The sequence below is a fragment of the Armigeres subalbatus genome, chromosome 2, assembly GCF_024139115.2.
Source record: "Armigeres subalbatus isolate Guangzhou_Male chromosome 2, GZ_Asu_2, whole genome shotgun sequence".
Classification (NCBI taxonomy): Eukaryota; Metazoa; Arthropoda; class Insecta; order Diptera; family Culicidae; genus Armigeres; species Armigeres subalbatus.
In genome coordinates this window covers 258,784,689-258,803,871 of record NC_085140.1, presented here as the reverse complement: position 1 = coordinate 258,803,871, position 19,183 = coordinate 258,784,689, and the positions used below count along the sequence as shown (strand labels likewise).

The 19,183-nt window shown below is 41.0% G+C and overlaps 1 protein-coding gene across 2 annotated transcripts in view; it reads left to right on the top strand.

Moving 5' to 3' along the window:
• The window catches only part of LOC134212122 (ethanolaminephosphotransferase 1), a 49,001-nt gene that overhangs the window by 7,149 nt on the left and 22,669 nt on the right, over positions 1-19,183 (top strand). For both annotated transcript variants that reach the window (XM_062689692.1, XM_062689693.1), the window contains exon 3: positions 7,702-7,770. In XM_062689692.1, coding sequence (XP_062545676.1) covers positions 7,702-7,770 — 69 coding nt within the window. The remainder of the gene's footprint in view (positions 1-7,701; positions 7,771-19,183) is intronic.

Genomic DNA, 19,183 nt, shown 5'->3' with positions numbered 1-19,183 from the left:
GCGGTTTATATGAATTCATTCCCAAACAGCACAACTTGTTTCACTACTGAACATTTCACTGTGTTGCAACTATTCGGAAAGAAACAATCTTTGCGTATGTGCCATCAAATATAACTCTCTTGCAATCTAAAAAGCGCAAGAGGTGGAGCCTACGGAAACATACTTCGATTGCAGTAAAATTGCAATAATGTTGCAAAACACTACAGCGAAAAAAAAATAAAATAAAAATATAAACTGGATTCGATTTATGGATCTTGTGATTGATAGTCCTTCACTCTACCACAGCACCATTCAACACTTCGAAGGGACTGCATGTTTACTCACCATAAAAACCATACGATTATGAAGTTTTGAACTCGGGTTTTCTGTTACTTGATTGCACCATCACCGGAAAAAATGTGAGTTGTCAAAACGTTGAACGATGCTAAATTAAACATGAAGACACACTCAACTTATCTGCAACTTAATTTAAACAAACAAATAAATTTTGAAAGACGCATTGAAGTTACATGGTAAAAAATATGCAACTTGATGATTTTGTTTCGTGTTTGCAACATAAAGTGCAGTATTTTTTGGTTGTTTGTTTCCAAATGTCAAACACGTACTGCATTGCAATGGTAATGAAACATTGATCACAACTCGAAAGTTTTTGACATCTTGATGCAACTTTTTCGTGCTTTGATGTTTTTCCAATGCCTTTATTGAAACTGAATAGAAACAAGGTGCTTTTTGGAAGATGTTGCGTGTGCTATTTGGGTTACTTTAGACTACTCAAGTAATTCCGATATATGGAATTTTCCTCATTGTAAATATTCTTATCGCACAAATTTGAAATTTGTAAAGATGACGTCTTTAATAAAGTTCGTCTGGTGGGAATGGACTGTCATGTGACGAAATGAATAATTAGGAAATTTACAAATAGGCGGCGCTAGCGGACTTGCAATATTCTTGCATATATGAAATATTGCTTTAGCTTGAGATCCCTCATATCTACACTCAAGTTGTATTCGGTAACATTGTTCAGGGTGTCTAGCACTACAAAGCGGTGCTCAATATAATGAGTACGTCTTCCAATTTTTGAATTTGTGCGATAAGAATATTTACACTGAGGAGAATTCTATATATCGGAATATCTTAAGTCCAAAATAATGAATTCAATTATACCTCCACCTGGCGGCCGAGTTCTAAACTTAACAACGCATCATGCCAGAGCACATGCCTTCCTGCATAACCTTTTTAAAAAAGGTGCAGGTCAAGAGAAAGGAGTAAGATTTTCGGATATAAGTAAAATAATCATAAAAAACCACTGGTTTAATATCCTTGTTCACTAAAACCCCTCCCCGCAATGTACCCGCCCACCAATAGTTAATCTTTTGTAACGACCTGAAAGATGATTAAATTATCTTTCGAAACAGCCCAAAAAATCAAAAATTGGCCAAGCATTAAAAAAGTTATAGCAATTTCAATTTGGGGTCAATTTGACCCCAGAGCACAGACAACGTAAGTTTTTTTGAGCACAGACAGAAGGTTAATGAACACTAAGCTGCGAGGCGGCAATGTCCCAGTGAGGGATGTAATACCAATAAGAAGAAGAAGAAGTCCCGGGGGATCAGTGCATTAGAAGAGAGGGTAACTCAAGTAACTCAAGGGTTTAGTGGGTCCGGAGGTCTGGCCTTCTGCCCTTCTGCCTTCCGCGCCAACCCCACTCCCTGAGTGATAATTTCAGGTGTCTGTATGCAGATTTGCCTTCATCCTGCCTCCTAAAAAAAACCCAGATTAATCCACCTAGCGGCGATGATGCCTTTCTCGTGCGGTAAAAAATAGTATTTTGGCCATAACTACCAAGCCTATTGTCCGATCCGTCCAATTTTCAATAGGAAACAATGGGGCAGTATACTGCGTCGAATGCAGCCTGTTGTGAGGGGTAAGTGCATTAAAAATAAGCTAAACTTTTTTACGCGCTTTTTTCCTGAGAAAAAATATTTTGGCCATAACTACCAAACCCATTGTCCGATCCGTCCTATTTTCAATAGGAAGCAATGGAGTAAGATACTGCGTCGAATGCAGCCTGTTGTGAGGAAATCCGTTTAGAATAAGTTCATTAAACGTGAGCTAGACTTTTTACGCGCTTTTTATGAGGAAAAGTATTTTGGCCATAACACAAGCCCATAGTTCGATCTGACAAATTTTCAATAGGAAACAATGGTACTGCGTCGAACGCAACCTGTTGCAAGTAAATTGGTTGAGGGTAAGTGAAAAAAGTGAGCTAGATTTTTTGCACTTTTGGTGCGCACACACACACACATACATCACCTCAATTCGTCGAAGTGAGTCGATGGTGGGTATATAACAAGGTCTCCGAGCCTTCTAAAAAGTTTGTTTCTGGAGCGAACATATAGCCTTTACGTATACTTAGTATACGAGAAAGGCAAAAAGTCCAGTATATATACAAAGAGCTCGCTTGTTTAGGTCTAAGAGCTTTTGAAGTGACAATTGCATTTGGAATAATTTATCTTTTCGCTTCGAAAATTACTATGACAACCGGCTTTCTACAATAGAAGGAGGAGCAGTTACTGGAAAATCATGAAGAGTTCGAGAACGTGATTGGTTGTTTGTTGTACATATATCGCAGTCAACACTAGACCTGACACGGGCTCCGAAATGGTGAGTTCACATCTGGGAAGGAGCGACTTACACAGCTCTGGTCCTCACAAGTTCCAATCACATGCTTCCACAGGTCTTCCAATGACAATCGACCGCCAGCTAAGGGTTTTGTACTTAGCTGGTAGTGCAGCCTGGGCACTGTTGTCCTTCTGACATCAGCTAGAGTGTGTGAGTGCGACCAAGGGGACCATCGTCCCTAACCCCTAATCCTAAGGCGTTAAGTGACCCGTGCTATAATATAATGAGCTAGGCCTTTAACGGAGCCTGTGGGGTACCAGGGCACCCTCCACAGTAATTGTCCCTTACCGCGTCATGCTGGGCTCTGGCGTGGTGCACCTCTTTCCCCGAGCAATTCGTGAGACCAAAATGGAAAACCAAGTCAATTCTTCAATTAGTAGTAGTAGTGTAGGCGACAACCCCTTGGCAAGAGGTGGGTTGTTCAGGTCTCCGCCTAGGAAGCCAGAGGCAATAGTCGGCAGCTCGGTCACTTAACCTTCTCCTCGGCTACGCCGGTAGAGGGTTTGGATGGCCCATGGCTTGTGGGGGCGATGAACCGCAAACGCGATGGGCCTTCAGCCTTCGAGGTGGCGACGGAACAGCTGGACGCCATCATCGACTTTGCGTCATCGAAGCATAATATCAGTAAGGACCTCAAGAGGAGCTTGCTGCAACTTCGAAAGTCGATGTTGGACGCCAAGCTGGAGAGGGCGGTCGGGACGGCCAAGTGTAAACCCGTGAAATCCGTAGAGTCGAGGTCTACCCAGACTTAGGCCCAAGGATTCGCGGACTCGGGCAAGGTCGAATCGACCCAAACCCAGTCTACCCAGACTGAGGCTCAAGTATTCGCGGGCACGTCGGGGGTGACTGCTCCAACGGGGGCCGCTCCAAAACGCGGAGGGTTACTACCCCGAACAAAGGTAGTGGGGCTGGGAAGCTGAACCCCGGCCAGGTACCTCCAAAACCGGGGGAGGAAGGACCTGGAAAGGTCCGTCCACCTAGGAAAGACGGTGGTAACGGGTTACGGCAGGCTGAGAGCTTTCAGCCGCCCCAGACCAGGGAAATAGAGGGGGATGACGCCTCCTGGACCCTGGTCAAGAACAAGAGGAAACCGAAGACGTCAAGGGCCGAAAAAAGGCCCAGCCGAATGAGGGTAGCAAGAAGTTTAGGGTAGTCATCAAGACAGACGAGGCTAAGTACTCGGACGTCTTGAAGGCGATGAGGAGTGACGTCAAGCTCGGTAAACTTGGCGCCGACTTACGTCGAATAAGACGTACCCGGATGGGCGAGATGATCCTCGAGCTAAAGCGGGGCGTCTCGCAAAAGGGCGCCGCCTACAAGAAGTTGGCGGAGGAAGTCCTAGGCGAGACGGACAAGGTGAGGGCACTCACGACGGAGGTGAATCTAAGGGTTAAAGACCTGGACGAAATCACCGAAGTTGAAGAGCTCGTTCGGCTACGGAAAGGTCCGGTAGGGACACAGGTAGCATTGGTTCGGCTATCTGCAGCGGGCGCCTCCAAGGTAGTCAAGTTAGGGAGCGTCAAGGTGGGGTGGTCGGTATGCCCTGTGGGCATATATGAGCAACCCGAAGTTTGCTTCAAGTGCCTGGAACCGGGGCACAAGCAATGGGACTGGAAAGGCCCTGACAGAAGCAAGCTCTGTCGACGCTGCGGATTGGAGGGACATAAGGCACAATGCTGCACAAACCTCCCAACTGTTTGATCTGTTCCAACAAAGCTGCGAACAGCAAGCACCCCATGAGGGGTTCGAAGTGCCCGGCGTTTAAGCGTGCTGCAGGTAACGCAGGTGGCTTGCTCGGCCTCGCCTGAATGTCCGGTGTGTGCAGGTTTAGAGGAAATGGCGGAACACGTGTTGTTCGTATGTCCACGCTTTCGCACAATGCGTGACCACATGCTTGCCACATGTGGTCTGGGCACTACCCCGGACAACCTAGTCCGGAGGATGTGTAAAGATGAAGTTGGCTGGAACGCCGTTTTATCGGCTATCGTCCAAACCGTCTCGGAGCTACACAGAAGGTGGCGCGTGAACTCGAGGAATGGCTAGTTCAGGCGCAAATAAGAGGTGGTCCAAGGGTTCGGAGTCGGCTTCATGGGTCATACCGGTGCCCTGTGGTCGAACTCGATCCTTCTATCGAACAAGTGGCCGCGCGAAGAACAACATGGTATCGTCGCTTTCGCGGCGTCGGTCAACCGGGCGGGTTCCGAGCCCGAGGACGGAAAGGGGTCCTCGTCAAGGCTGGGGCAGGCGTAGGCACCGCGTCGGCAAGTTCCTCTGTGTGTTGGCGAATAGACCCTATCGCAGAGAGGTCAATTTGGGGTGCACGCGGCATCATCATTCTTGATACCAGTCATGCAGAGCGAAGCAGGCGCGAAGTCGACCCTTCCCACCTTCCGAGGACATAGGGCGTGTTAAGGCCACCTGGAAAGCCGGCAATGCGCTGGCACGATACCATGCTGTTCTTCTAAAAACAGTGAGTCACGATGTTCGATGCTGCAAGGACACGCAGCTAACCTCGAGGGTGGGTTGTGCACTGGCCCCCCTTTGAAGCATTATTTTCTGGTTGTATCGAAGGGACAATGGGCTTGGCGGCAATAGAAACGGTTGATTTGTTCCAGTGTTCCTTTATCAAGCACTGAGACGGGGTACATCGCACTTGCTGAATGTCTACAGGAATTGCAATGAGTGCGACAGCTGCAAGATCTAGATGAACCGTTCAAGTTATCCGTGTTTGTGAATGAAGATAATCAAAGTTGCATTGCTCTTACCATTGTAAACATAATTACACGGAAATCAAAACATATTGATACAAAATACTGCTTTGTCAAGGATCTTGTGAACAATGATTTAGTCAGGCAGATGGAAGCAGATCTCCGAACAAAACATTTAGGAGCAGCAAAACTAAAACAACTAAGAGAAGCAATTGGTGTCCGGTTAGTCAATGTTAAGGAGTGTTGAGGAGTACCATAATCTATATCATAGCAACATTGACGTAGAGCGGTGTAACATAGTTACCTTGTTGTGTTAAATAAATTAAATGACTCGTATCAATTTTCTCATATCTCTACGTGGTCTATATTTTCATATGCCGCCTTGTAATCGATAAACAGATAGTGCGAAGAGACTTGATATTCAGCGGCATTCAACAAAACCGGCTTGATAATTTCCCATTCCCACAAACTCATTTACTATTAATGACAGACGATGGAAGATGACCACTTCGTTTCACTCCTTCGGTAGCTGTTCTGTTTTCCAGATTCTGACTGTCCAGACATGTGACCCGATTTTCCGAGCACAAATTGATGAGTTCAGCTTCGATATCATCCTTATCAGCTTTATTCTTCTTGAGGATGGCATCCTTAACTTCATTCAAAGTGGAAGTGATTGGTTTCCCGCTGAACTGACGTAGTCGTCTGTCCTGATCCTCACTGCCTGTACTCTCAGCGCCAAGTGTTCTTCGAAATGGTGATTCCAACTTTCGATCATATCACGTTTGTCCCCAAATATGCCTAATTCGTGCACATTCTCTAACTGATCAGCCACCGTTCGATTACGTGCCTTTTCATGTAGCACATCACTATGAAAGCTGTGTCCAGCTTGCGTGTGTTGTCGCAAATCGTGTAGATGGTATATATGATTATCTCTAAACGTTCGCACCATTGATCACATCCAACACACCTCCTGCATGGATGCAATGCTGAATCCGCGGTTCATTAGCACATCTGCGAGTATGTGTGTCTTCTCGACGAGGTTGAGAGAATTACAGTTCTACGAGCTCCTTTGAACTATGTATCAAATTGAGACCATGAGAATGAACTGGTGACCTAAAAATAAGCAATACCAACGCCGGCCGTGTCCGAATGCAGGACAATTAAGGTGATTATAGAATGAAGCCAGAAATCGGCCATTTTGTAAACCACGTGCTTTTCCAATATTTTTTTCAAGAGCACGAGATTAAAGAACCATAACGCGTATGGGGCTGAAATAATGGTAGATCGTTTGCTTAGTTCAAGACAAAATTTTCAAAACGACTTATCTGCTTTTGTAAACAAAGATTCAAACGACGATTTGACGAATCTGATAGCTCTCCCACGCAAACCAACACCATCAACATGTAGCGGAAAATTTCACCTACCTATTGGTGGTGTTGGTTTGCGTGGGAGTGCTATCGCATTCGTCAAATCGATGTTTGTTTACAAAAGCAGATAAGTCGTTTTGAAAATTTTGTCTTGAGTTATGCTGAACAATCATAATTTGAGTTTCGGCACTGTGCGAAAATTATTACGCCAGATTTGGGCGTTTGGAAATGAATGTAAATAAACGTGTGGTGAATTTGAAATTCAGGTCAGGTCTCCAAGCAGATTTTACCAACACTATCACAGAGTGATTTTTTTTTCGCTGCACACTGAATCAAAATGAAAATTTTCATTTTCACCTGATGTCTAGTTAAAATTTGCGATATTTTTCTTAGTGTATCAACGGATTGTTTGTTGTTTTCTAACAGCAAACAAGAAAAATATGACAGTTCTAACAGCAAACAAAGGAAAATTTTGAACACGACACCAACACTGATGGGGATGGAGAGGGCTATTCTATAATCACCTTAAGAAATAGGTAGGAAAATGTTGACATGATTCTCGCTTTGATAGAAGCCGACGAGTCATCTGCACTTCCACGAGAAATCACTGGTATGTTGGATACATGGGGTAGGGAGTGTGGCAGGGTTCGTTTTGGTAAACGGTATGCCGTGTATAGCGTAAAGTTTGATCGATGAAAACAATACTAATAATTTTAAAGACCACGGCAGTGCACTGCTTGTTTCGTTTTCTTATTAATTTATTCGCCCGCTAAACAGAACCGGAAATTTCGATAATCGAGCGATCATTCTGCGTCCAACACAAAATACGATACGATACGATACAAAATACGTCCAAAACAAAATACTTCCTTTAAGCTATGTATCAAATTATATATATGTGTAATTAACTAATTTAAACTTGTTTGTTTTTTTTTTAATTACAGTATAGTGCTAGAGATACCTCCCCTCTGAGTATCTATGTGATGCACCCTTTCTGGAATTGGCTAGTAGAGGTAAGTGAAAAACTCATGCTTCATAACTTGAAAAAATATATTTTCTCATGTTCTATACTGCCGTCATACGCATATTTCTCCTATGTTTGCTGGAATGTCCTATATACATGGGACAGTAAAGCAATTGCTAGAACGTCCCAGGTTCGAACAACTCCATTTTATTCCACCACTTGATTGTACCTTTGACAGATACGTATTTCGACCTCAACAGTAAGGCCACCTTCAGTGTCTCTCGAGATATCGAATACGGCCGTACTGTTGAGGTCGAAATACGTATCTGTTAAATTTAAAATCAAGTGGTGGAACTAAATGGAATTGTACGAACTTGTATTATGACAAGAAGGGACACGGCAGGTATTTTCGTCTGTTCGTCATAGTCTCGAAAACCAATAAAAGAGACGCTTTTTTGGAAAACTCATACGTACCAAATCGTAAGCTCAGGAGAAACGTTCTGCTATAGTGGAGTTCTAGCAAATGTACGTTGCTTTCGTTGGTTTTAGCCCCTATGACGATGGACGGAAATACCTGCCGTGTCCCTATTTATTCTCATTATATGAAGTCTGACCGAAGTCTTGATCAAGATTTTTTTATGTACAGGTTATCCGACTTCGTCAGTAGATGGGAATAACCAGCGCGGGGGGGAAACATACACGGTTAGAAAAAAGTACCTAATTTTAGGTACTTTTTTTCTCTTGCATCTCCCTCCCTCTTTCCTTTGTTGTCATAAAATGAAGAGCAAAACCACTCAATAAGGGCATTAAAGTGTGGGAACCCAACGTTGAGTAATCGCATGTTTACAAAAGTTGAGTGAAATTTACCTAACTTGTGGTTAGTTTTTACCTAAAATAAAGTTTATTTTACTTAATATTGAGTGAATTTTACTTAATTTCAAGAAACAATTACTTAATTTTGAGTTCCCACACTGAACCCTCGATTTGAGTGAAAAGTACCTAATATTAGGTACTTTTTTCTAACCGTGTACATTTTCAGTGCAAAATGTAAACAAACGAGCATAAATTCCATACAAAAATCCAAGATGGCTGAGTTGGGGATATTGACAAGTCGGATAACCTGTATACATAAAAAAATCTTGGTCTTGATGAAGGTGCTGGGGAAAAGCCTCTAACACTATGTACTCAAAATCCACACAGATTTAACTTTAAGATTAACAAAAGTGCACACAAAACCATTCTCCATACAAACTGCTAATAAAATCTATATCCAAATAAATAAGGACTGTTCAGTTTATAAAGTGGACACTTTGTATTGTCAATGTTTTTAAACCTTCAATCTTTTGAGGAATCTGTTTTATTTTCGTTGAATATATTATCTGACCTTGCGATATTCATAACAATCTCAATTTATTGGATTTTCAACAGCTTCAACCGTTTATATTCCGTTTTCGGGCTGCCACAGGCTCTACTGTTTCTGGATATTGACAAATCATTGACAGTGTGTTTCTTTCCGATCCTCTTGATGATTTTGTTGACATGCCGATTTACATTTTTATTACAAACTGTCAATTTTGCCTATAAAAAAATCCGTTTGAAAACTTATTTCTTTGTTTTGGATGAACCACTGCATCCATTTCGTTGAACTTTTGTATATCTGTGTCATTTGTTTAGTGCACGTCTTTCTGCTCCATTTCTATTGAGAAAAAATGAAGGGTCTGTCTCATTTGGAGAATTAAACTGGAATTAAACTGAAAAGTGACATTTCAATAATTATCAAATAACCCTGCTGACAGATATCGAATCATTTTGCATCGATGTCTTATTGGAAATGCTGGGTAGCACCAGCCATTCTAATGGTCGGGTGATTTTCTAATTTTCGAACTTTCACTTTTAAGTTTAATTCTCCAAATGAGACAGACCCGAAGTAATCGTTTTTTATTCAGATATTTCTCAAACTTAATGTAGATTAAGGTACCGCTATTTATACCCTCCGAGAAATTGCTTATACCAACTCTCAAAGGCGCGCCCCTTAAGGTCACTCCTGACGGAATCCAAGATTAAAAGTGCTCGCGTTTTCGGGGGCACACCACTCGATACGGAAGCAACGCACAACTGTCATTTTTATCCAGCTTTCCACGCTCGGTAATGGCGGCTTATCGGTGTGTAAAAATCAATCGGTCACTGTACTGTTTGACACTAGCTGGAGAAAAGCTCACTGGCGTTCCTTGGTGAGGGGAGGGAAAAAGGTCTTTTCGCCAGTGAGTTTTCCTCCAGCTAGTGTCAAAAGTACAGAGACCTATTGATTTTACACACCGACAAGCCGCCATTACCGAGCGTGGAAAGCTGGATTATTTCACGCATGCTGCGACGCAGCAAAGCTAAATCAACAAAGTGCGCCGCCTCTGAATCGAGTGGTGTGCCCCCAAAATCGCGAGCACTTTTAATCTTGGATTCCGTCAGGAGTGACCTTAATCAGTTTCGGCTCAACAATAAGTGGGATAATACTGATTTTGACCACGCATCGGTACTGAACTTCTTCTTCTTATGAGTTCCGAGGTTGTTTTTGTACAGAGATCTGATTTCATTGCGTTTGGCATTTCGGAATCTCACCTTTACACAGAGCTCAAATCAGTCAGAGGGTTTAGCAGCAGCAGATCGACTAAATTCGTATACACTTCTTTTCTAATTAATCAGCGCTCTGGAGCTTGGAGATTCATGTTGTCGGCCTAAAAACCAGCCTAAGATTGATACGTTTTTATAATTTACTCCATTGACTTCATCCCAAAGAGGTAAAAGGTGGGTCATCTAAAAGCAAATTATAGTCGTTCCATACTCTTCCGACCATCAATCATAAGATCATAAGTATTAACAAGAATAGAACTAGAGCACAGTGTGGTAGATCTTTCTCCGTAATGCATCATGAAAAGGTGTCTACCGGTCTACCCAGCATTACAGGCCCCGTTAACTTTCGAGACTTTCAAAGAGGAAAAAATGTAACGTCATCTACTGCCAGTCAACTGCTGTCACGAACTGTCAGATGGATAGCACGATCCCGTACGGTACGGCTAGGGATCCTACATTCAGAGATATGCGAAAGCGGCCATCTTGAGCCAATCGAGCATTGCGATTTGTCAAAATGAACATCGTTATTGTTGCAGAGTGAAAGGTATTGCGATTGTAATGGAAAAGATTTTAAGAAAAGTTTTGTCGAATAAACAATTTGTATTACATTGGCAAGTTGAAGTTGTCTAGTTCATGCATGGTACTTTGTTCATTTGTATTGCACTTTTATTTTAGTGATAATACACTGTTGGACGTTAGATAATGAAGTCTGAAAATGCTATTATGCGCAAAGTCATGTTCGAGCTCCAACATTTTGCGCCATGGTAAGTGCTGGCAGCGTTTGTTCACGAAAGTAACAGCGTTGCTAAATCGTCTGGAAAAGTATTCGCACATCTCTTAATATAGGATCCCAAGGTACGGCCAGTCAACTGCTGTCACGAACTGTCAGATGCAGTCAGCAGCTTTTTGTGTGAAAGCAATGGTATCCCAAATAAAATATTCCGCATGGTTTTTGTTTTACGAAAACTTTTTCACTTCAACGAGTATTCCAAATCATCCGGTTAGTTTATTATTTATCAGTTATGAACGTGTGTTTTGTTTCCGGTATAAAATTCCCCATTAAAATAAATTCACTAATTCGTGAATTGGATACACTTTTATTGTGCTCAGAAGAGTTCACCCGGGGCTTAGGTGAAACAGTTAAAACTCATTGGTCAACTGTGATGAAAATAAGCGTCAAATCAAGGGAAAAGAAGCAGAGTCTTTGCAGGTCTTGTCTCAGATTACCTCTATTGTTTGGACACTTTGGAAGACAGACGTAAAACAATGCAAGCCATGTTTGCTACTACACATACACAGCCAACTCTTGAAAGAATCCTGGAAAATGATAGAATCGACTAGTTCTAAAATTTTTCTTGTCATTATTTATGTTTGAAGCACATTATAAATGTAGTTCAAACATAAAATCGGCCAGGCCCACTGTGCAGCGTTGTGGAATTTCCTTGTACGAGATGTCCCCCGCTCCGTTTACTTTATAAATGTTGATTGATGAATCGTTGGGAGTGACTTAGCTAAGAGGATTAATGTACACTCCTTAGGTCCTCGACGTCCTGGGATGGGACACAGTTTTTAGTTTAGTGCCCTGGCTTATACATTGATGAATAAAAGTATTCGTTTGAATTCATATAGATTACAATGAAAATATGACCAATACTTATGTCCATCGGTGTACTAGCCATTACTCGCCCTCTGGAACGAGAAAAATAATAACCAAAAGCATAAAAGGCAAAAAGGGGTCCGCGACGTTAGGCATAAGTAAGTTAGACATAAGGACGTTAGGCATAATTACGTTTGGCATAATGGACGATAGGCATAACGGACGGTAGGCATAATGGACGTTTGGCATAATAGGGCACTGCACGGAAAAATCTCTTTCTCTTTCGTTCTTCATAAATTTTGACGTTTACTGGCCTTGTTGTTTTCTAATTTCTTTGCAACGAGAAAGAGACAAAGCAGCCCGTGCAGTGCCCTATTATGCCTTCTTTATGTTATGGGTTGCAGGCCTGGTAGCGGATCACTTTTTAGTGACTTGGTCACTTTTTTCGGGCAAGTCACTAAAAAGTCTCTTTTTTCGACCTCAAGTCACTAAAGTTACTTTTTCTCGCAAAAAGTCACTATTTTCAACTATTTTGAAGCTACTGACTAAGAATTTTTGTAACAAAGCTTTATGTATCCGTCAGATGATGCTTTGTTGTTGATGGTGGAAATGAAATTACGGATCTTGGAAAAACATATCGCTCTGAAACTTCGCCAGCCATTTAACTCGCTGCTCTTATTGCCATTTCACCAGTAGCTAATTGAAGGTATTCTACGCCAAAATTCTTATGATTAGTATACAGTCATGCAAGCAGGAGACTTGCCGATTTCTTCCGATTTTTTTCAAACTTTACAGCAAAGGCGTCGCGTCCGCATGTGCAACCTGTGCACTGCACATGTGGCAATTTTATCCCCAACATTTAAACTCTAGATAGATTTCTTGTATTTCTTATCCAAGCATATATTTGAATTATGTGCACTTGATAGATATTTCATGCAAATTTGACTACTAGATACATAAACGGAAAATATGCATGTTTTTTTTATAGGCGGCATGTGATGTGAGGCAACCAAATGCTGCGATGGGGACGCGTTATATTTTTCTCTACGATACCGGACCGACCCGCCGACACCACATGTTGTATCAACACGGAACTCTCAGCCGAGAACGCTTTGTCATGCATCATACACGCATTATTTTGTATGTGTGGATCATCTGCTCTAACCGCAATCAGCGATGTATAGGTAGTCGAAGCGTTTTTCGCTGGCAGTGCACGGTTTGATGCCTATCGAGAACCGCTTCAAACAGCGCATGCGCGATTCGGCGAAGAGAGCGCGATCGGAACAAAATCGAAAGAGAAGGGTAAAGCCCGCGCATTTCTGCTCCCTCAAAGCGTTCCATAACGAAAGTTCCGCTTTGTATATGGCCCGTTTACATATGCGCTAGTTCTAGCGGACAATGCACTATCCGACAATACTATCGCGATATTAGCACAATGTAAACAGGAATTGTCCTCGCTAATAAGCGTTTACATTATGCTAATTTTGCACTAGTTCTGTCGGATAGTGCATTGTCCGCTAGAACTAGCTCATATGTAAACGGGCCATAAGCCTGTTTACAGGAACGATAATTACATTCGACATTGAACTATCCGACAATATTAACATAATGTAAACAGACATTTCATCTTCTGATGAAAATCTTTATTGTCGCAGAATTAGCGATATGAAACGGGTCAACATTTTCAAAGAAATTCAATTTTTTTTTCTTATTTGTCTCATTGGAAACGATTCTGATGACAGTAATTTTTAATTTTACGAAATATAATTTTTAAGCTTAGTTAAGTTTGAGTTAATTCAGAAAATAAGAGTAGCTAAGCACCAGTTAGATGCAACAAAATAAGCAAACATATTGAGAAAAGCGCTGGTAAATGACTCGTTTTTCATTTCAGGTCCCTTTTATGTGTTTTCCTCGAAATATTAAAATAGTGCACAGGTTGAAGAATTGATCACGCGACGCCTCTGCTTTACAGTAAGGGAAGGTGGGGAGACTTGATTCCTTGGGAGACTTGACCCCTTGGATTGATTCTAGGATTTGATTCTCGCATGTTTTACCGGGAACTAAAGTAGTATTGTTATAGTGTATTTTTATAATAGATCATCTAGACAAATGATCGTTATGTGGCGAGCTATATTTTTTTTATTGACAATTTCATTTACTCTATTATTTACTGTGATTTGTCCCTCCTGACGATGTTTTTTGGTGGCTACGCAAAATTTGAACAACTTCTCCCAATAATGACCAAATGCTATCTTTTTTTACAGCACAAAGTCATAAATATGCTAAATGATCTTCACTGATAAAAATGCCAACATTCCACCCCAATTTCAGGAAATTTGGATTTTGATTTGTTGCCTCAAAATACAAAAATTTGTTCTCAAGCGGCTATTTTTTTGTAGATTTGACAGATGTAATGAAGGGTTTGCTCTAAAAAATATTTATTGAGTAGGTATAGAAAGAAGACCAAGTCTCCCTAATTTTGAAGATTGCATGCGCTGTCGAATTCCATAGCAAAAATCGTTCATGAGTACGCACAGCAAGTAGGAAAATCTGCGTATTTTATATAATTTAATCGTTCAGAGAGCATGCCCAAGTAACCAATAAGTACTATATTACGTCAAATCGACCATATAGTGCTACTTTAATGCTTATATGTTTTTAAATAGCCGTATATTGGCCCTATATGGACGTTTGGCGTAATATAGTGATAATTGTTACTTGGGTGGTCCTGCATTATAAGCAGTTGTACAATCTTCATAATTTTTGTTTCGTTTTCTACCAAAACCATCCGTACTGTTGTTCCTTTTGCGCTAAAAATTCCAAAAACTTCCGTGGCAACTATGACGAAACGTAGAGTTCTCTACGAACTGAAATTGAAAGTCACTATTTGGTCACTTTTTCTGCAACTGAAAGTCACTATTTGGTCCCTTTTTTGTCATATTCGGTCACTATAGTCACTATTTTGAGCAGCATAGGTCGCTACCAGCCCTGGGGTTGTTCTTTGAGTCATTTTATGCCTAACGTCCATTAGGGGCCATCCACAAAGTACGTCACGCTCCTAGGGGAGGGGTTCCGAGCAGCGTGACTACTCATACAAAAATTTTAGACGTTTAATACAAGAAGTGTGACAAAGGGGGGGGGGGGGTCGAAAACCGCCAATTTTTGCGTGACGTACTTTATGGATCTTCCCTTATGCCTAACATCCATTATGCCTAACGTACATTATACCTAGCGTCCGTTATGCCTAACGTCCATTATGTCAAACGTACTTATGCCTAACATCTTTAAGCCTAACGTACTAACGATAAAAGTATGCCACCATCACTCACGTTTGCTCCTTAGTGTCTGGAAACACTATCAAAAAGAGATACACAGAGATATTAAAGCATAACTAATTCATTACAGTTTTATCACGCTTTCTTAACCTTCCTAGTGCATTAAAAAAAAGTTACACATTGTGCATCAGCGGGTCAAAAATGACCCAATATTGAATTCGCTCCCAAAAGTTCATTTTCAAACCGATTCTCAATCTTTTGGAACCAAATTGAAGGTATGGATTTTACGGATGTCGTTATGGACTTTTTGCACTTTGGCCTTTCTGGTTCCCAGGAATCGATGTTGAAGGAACATAGATTATTAGGCTATTTTTTGGCGTGATCTCTTGCCTTTCGAAGGGTTATATTGGAAATACTCATGAATTTGCGTAGCAATAATTCTTATAGAATGTAGTCATTGTTCATTTCCATGAATCAACACAATTCCTGGTTATTTCATGGTCCAGTGTCCCTCCGGAAGACCAGGAACGTCCGTAAAAGTGGTCAATTCATGGAACTTACCATAGAAGAGCGCGGTTTTTTCCAAAGCTTTTTATAATCGTACTTCGAGTAACAAATGATTATGGTGAACCATTTTGGTGGAACTGGGTGGCCACCGGAGGTGCTCCAGTAGATCCGGAGCGTCCGTAAAAGTCAATTTATCAAACACATAGTAGAAAAGCACGGTTTTTTCCAAAGCTTTTCTTTATAGTACTTTGAGTAACAAATTATTGTGGTGACCCATTTTGGTGGACCTGGGTGGCCACCGGAGGTACTCCAGAAGATCCGGAACGTCCGTAAAAGTGGTCAATTCATGAAACTTATCAAAGAAGAGCGCGTTTTTCCAAAACTTTTCATTTTCGAACGCTGAGTAACAAATGATTGTAGTGACCCATTGTGATGAAGTTGAGTGGCCACCGGAGGTCCTCCAGAGGATCCGGAACATCCGTAGAAGTGGTCAATTCATGAAACTCATGCTAGAAAAGCACGTTTTTTTTTTCAATTGTCGAACGCTGGCCATTTTGATGGACCTGAATGGCCACCGGAGTTCCTTCAGAAGATCCGGAACGTCCGTAAAAATGGTCAATTCATGAAACTTATCATAAAAGAGCGCGATATTCCACAGCTTTTCATCATCGAACTCCGAGTAACAAATGATTGTGGTGACTCATTTTGGTGGACCTGGGTGGTCATCGGAGGTCCTCCAGAAGATCCGGAACATCCGTAGAAGTGGTTAATTCATGAAACTCATGCTAGAAAAGTGCGTTTTTTAAATTGTCGAACGCTGCCTATTTCTATGGACCTGAATGGCCACCGGAGTTCCTTCAGAAGATCCAGAACGTCCGTAAAAATGGTCAATTCATCAAACTTATCATATACTAGTCGACCCGGCAGACGTTGTCCTGCATAGTAGGCGAAAATGTACGTTGTGAACTGCCCATGCGAAATACTCAATACGAATCATTATTTTAGTTTTTCTCAACTTTACTAATAATTTTAGACTGAGGAAATATCATATAAACCCGTCGGAAACGATAACGAACATATCTGCTGAAGGAATGAAGAAAAACCATCCAGCCGTTTTTGAGTTATGCGGATACGAACACAGACCATTTCATTTTTATTAAATAGAAGAATAGAAGAGTGCGTTTTTTTCGAATCTTTTCATTTTCAAACGCTGAGTAACAAATGATTGTGATTAATTATTATTCGGCAACTCGGCCGTACGTAAACCATTTTTTTGTTAAATATCTTGGCTATGCATATGCACAGCACATGTTTCGAAATGGACAAATTGACATGAAATTTGCGAAAAAGAATCCACGTGTCTTGGAGGGACTCGAACCCTCAACATCCTACTCTCTAGATAGGCGATATAACCCTACACAACAAGACCACGTCACCACAAGGTCACGTTTGCGTAAAAGCCATCAGAATCCGAGTACCACCTTCCACCGCTGTTAGCTCTTTTTGCAAATTGAATATCTTTCGGATGCTTTATTTGTCCAATCTCCACATGTGCTTTACTGTTGTATATCCACAGTCAAGCGAGTGCACATTGTTTATTAAACGAGAGGATCGCATTATATGCCCCCAACAACGGGTTGAGCGGATTGTATAGAGTGCGAATCAATCACACAAATGGTTATGGCAGGAACCAATAACCAATAACCAATGGTTATGGCAGGTTATTAGTTCCTGGTTATGGTGACCCCGTGTGATAGACCTGAGTGACAGTGTTGGTAAAATCATTCATAAAACTCAATCATTGAGTGCTCCCGCGCGAACTAACTCGTTTGCGAATTTAAAATAATGCATCACGACTGAGTTTTTCATGCTGAAACGGTTCATTTCACTCATTTCCCGAAAAATCATTTCGCTCTTAAAAATTGTTTATAATCAATTTGGGGGCAATTCATTGTTCACAAAAAGATATTTTAGTTACTAGATAAAGATTGTCGCTGTCGTCGCTGTCCGGAACATCTTTTGCTGGCGAGGATAGGGGAGCTAAATGTCAAAGAAGGAAAATCCATACGATTTGACAGGTATGTACCACACATGTTTCGGACAGCAGAACAAAGGGAACCGAAGCGACAATCTTTATCTAGTAACTAAAATATCTTTTTTCACACACGCAAGAGTATCCATCGTTCTATGTGTTGAACGTTAATTTACTGTTAATGTACGAAGCAGAATAAAGGAAAACCTACAATGATTCAAATGGATGATTCAACTCAGCCATGTTGTTTTAGGTGCGTTTCAACTCACGATTGATTTGTATCGTTCATGAGTTTTGAGATTTTGAGCTTATCCCAACACTGCTGAGTGGCCACCGGAGGTCCTCTAGTAGATTCGTAAAAGAGGTCCGTAAAAGAGGCTAATTCATGAAACTCATCATAAAAGAGCACAGTTCCTTCCTAGCTCTTCATTGACGTACACTGAATACTAAAATATCCCATAAAGTGGTCATTTTTTGAACAGTCAGCGGGGTCTTTCAGAAGATTCGGAGCATCCACAAAAGTTATCAATTTAAAAAAAACTCAACCCAGAAAAGTAAATGTATGTAAAAAAATCTTTGTATTATCGAACTCTGAGCAAGACACGAAGGAATGTCGTGGCCCATTCCTATTTACCAAAGAAACTATCGGAGGTCTTTACGGAAGGTACAGAACATCGGTTAAAGTGGTTAATTGATGTAATACATACTAGAAGAGCTTATTTTTTTTTTAATTTCCTTGTCGTACTCTGAGCATGAAATTATTGTTGCGACCTATTCTCACGGATGTGAGTAGCAACCAAAAGCCCTCCGGAAGATCCATATCACATGTAAAAGTGATCAATTCATAAAACCCACCTTAGAAAAACACGCCATACAAGAGATGATGAAGCACACAATTCGTCTAAACCTTTTTATTTTCCTAATTTTAGAAACAAATGATCGTAACCAATTCGCATGGAATGCCCACTGTATGTCTTCAAGTACATTCAGATCATCCGTAAAAACGGTTAATTCATGAAACTTGTCATAGTTTTCCTATTTCCGTATCCTGTGTAATGAATGATCGTTGTAACCCATTCTCAGGAACGTGTGCAGTCACCAATGAAACTCCGCAAGATCAAAAAATCTGTAATTATAGTCAATTCATAAAAATTATGATGACACTATTTTTTTAAAAGGGCAATCACATTTACCCAGAAAATATTTTCAAGTGTACCAAAATATGCTTCCATGAGTCGATATTTAGTCATAAATCATCGACTCATGAAAGTTTGACTTTGGTTGAATCTTTTGACAACTTTTGGTCAAAAATTTATTGCAAGATGATGGATCATAAAAAACCTACCTAATAATTTTAAATTTTTATTAAAAGGGGGTCTATAATGGCAGCAAAAAGGTTCAACTATGATAAAAAGAGCACCTAAAA